The 509-nt window shown below is 69.5% G+C and overlaps 1 protein-coding gene across 1 annotated transcript in view; it reads left to right on the top strand.

Moving 5' to 3' along the window:
* The window catches only part of CUL9 (cullin 9), a 27,482-nt gene that overhangs the window by 14,675 nt on the left and 12,298 nt on the right, over positions 1-509 (top strand). The window contains exons 10-11 of the mRNA XM_009894872.1: positions 19-236; positions 379-484. Of these exons, the coding sequence (XP_009893174.1) occupies positions 19-236; positions 379-484 (324 nt within the window). The remainder of the gene's footprint in view (positions 1-18; positions 237-378; positions 485-509) is intronic.

The following is a 509-nucleotide window of genomic DNA, read 5'->3' as shown; positions in this document are numbered from 1 at the left end:
ATCACTCTGTCCCTGCAGGGGCTCCTCAGGTGTGCAGAACGGCTTGCTGGTGGTGAACATGCTGATGGAGAGCCACCGGGGCCTGGCGGAGCAGCTGGTGAGCTGCGATCTCCCCACGGTGCTGCAGAGCTGCTGGTGGGGTGGGCAGAGCACGGGCTGCCCTCACGCGATGCTGGCCCTCAGCGTGATCAACCGCCTCGCGGAGCACCAGCTACCCCTGGGCCTGGAGACGGCAGGTAGCGTGCCACCCGCACCCCCTCCATGCCACATCCCCACGGATGCAGCGGGCAGGGCTGCCTCGCCTGCCAGGGCAGAGCACCCCGCTGGCGCCTCTCAAGTGAGCGCCTGCACTGAGCTCATGTGTCCTTGTCGTGGCAGGCAGAGAGGCCCCAGTGGAGCTGAGGGACGTGCGGAGGCTCCTGGGCGGCCTGGGGGACGGCATCTTGTCCAAGGACGTGGTGGTGGCCCTGGAGCGGCAGGGGGGGCGAGTATGCCCCGCTCCCCGCCGC

The sequence above is a fragment of the Charadrius vociferus genome, unplaced genomic scaffold (assembly GCF_000708025.1).
Source record: "Charadrius vociferus isolate BGI_N301 unplaced genomic scaffold, ASM70802v2 scaffold411, whole genome shotgun sequence".
NCBI lineage: Eukaryota > Metazoa > Chordata > Aves > Charadriiformes > Charadriidae > Charadrius > Charadrius vociferus.
Note: the sequence above shows the minus strand (reverse complement) of the source record. Positions and strands in the feature narration are given on the sequence as shown.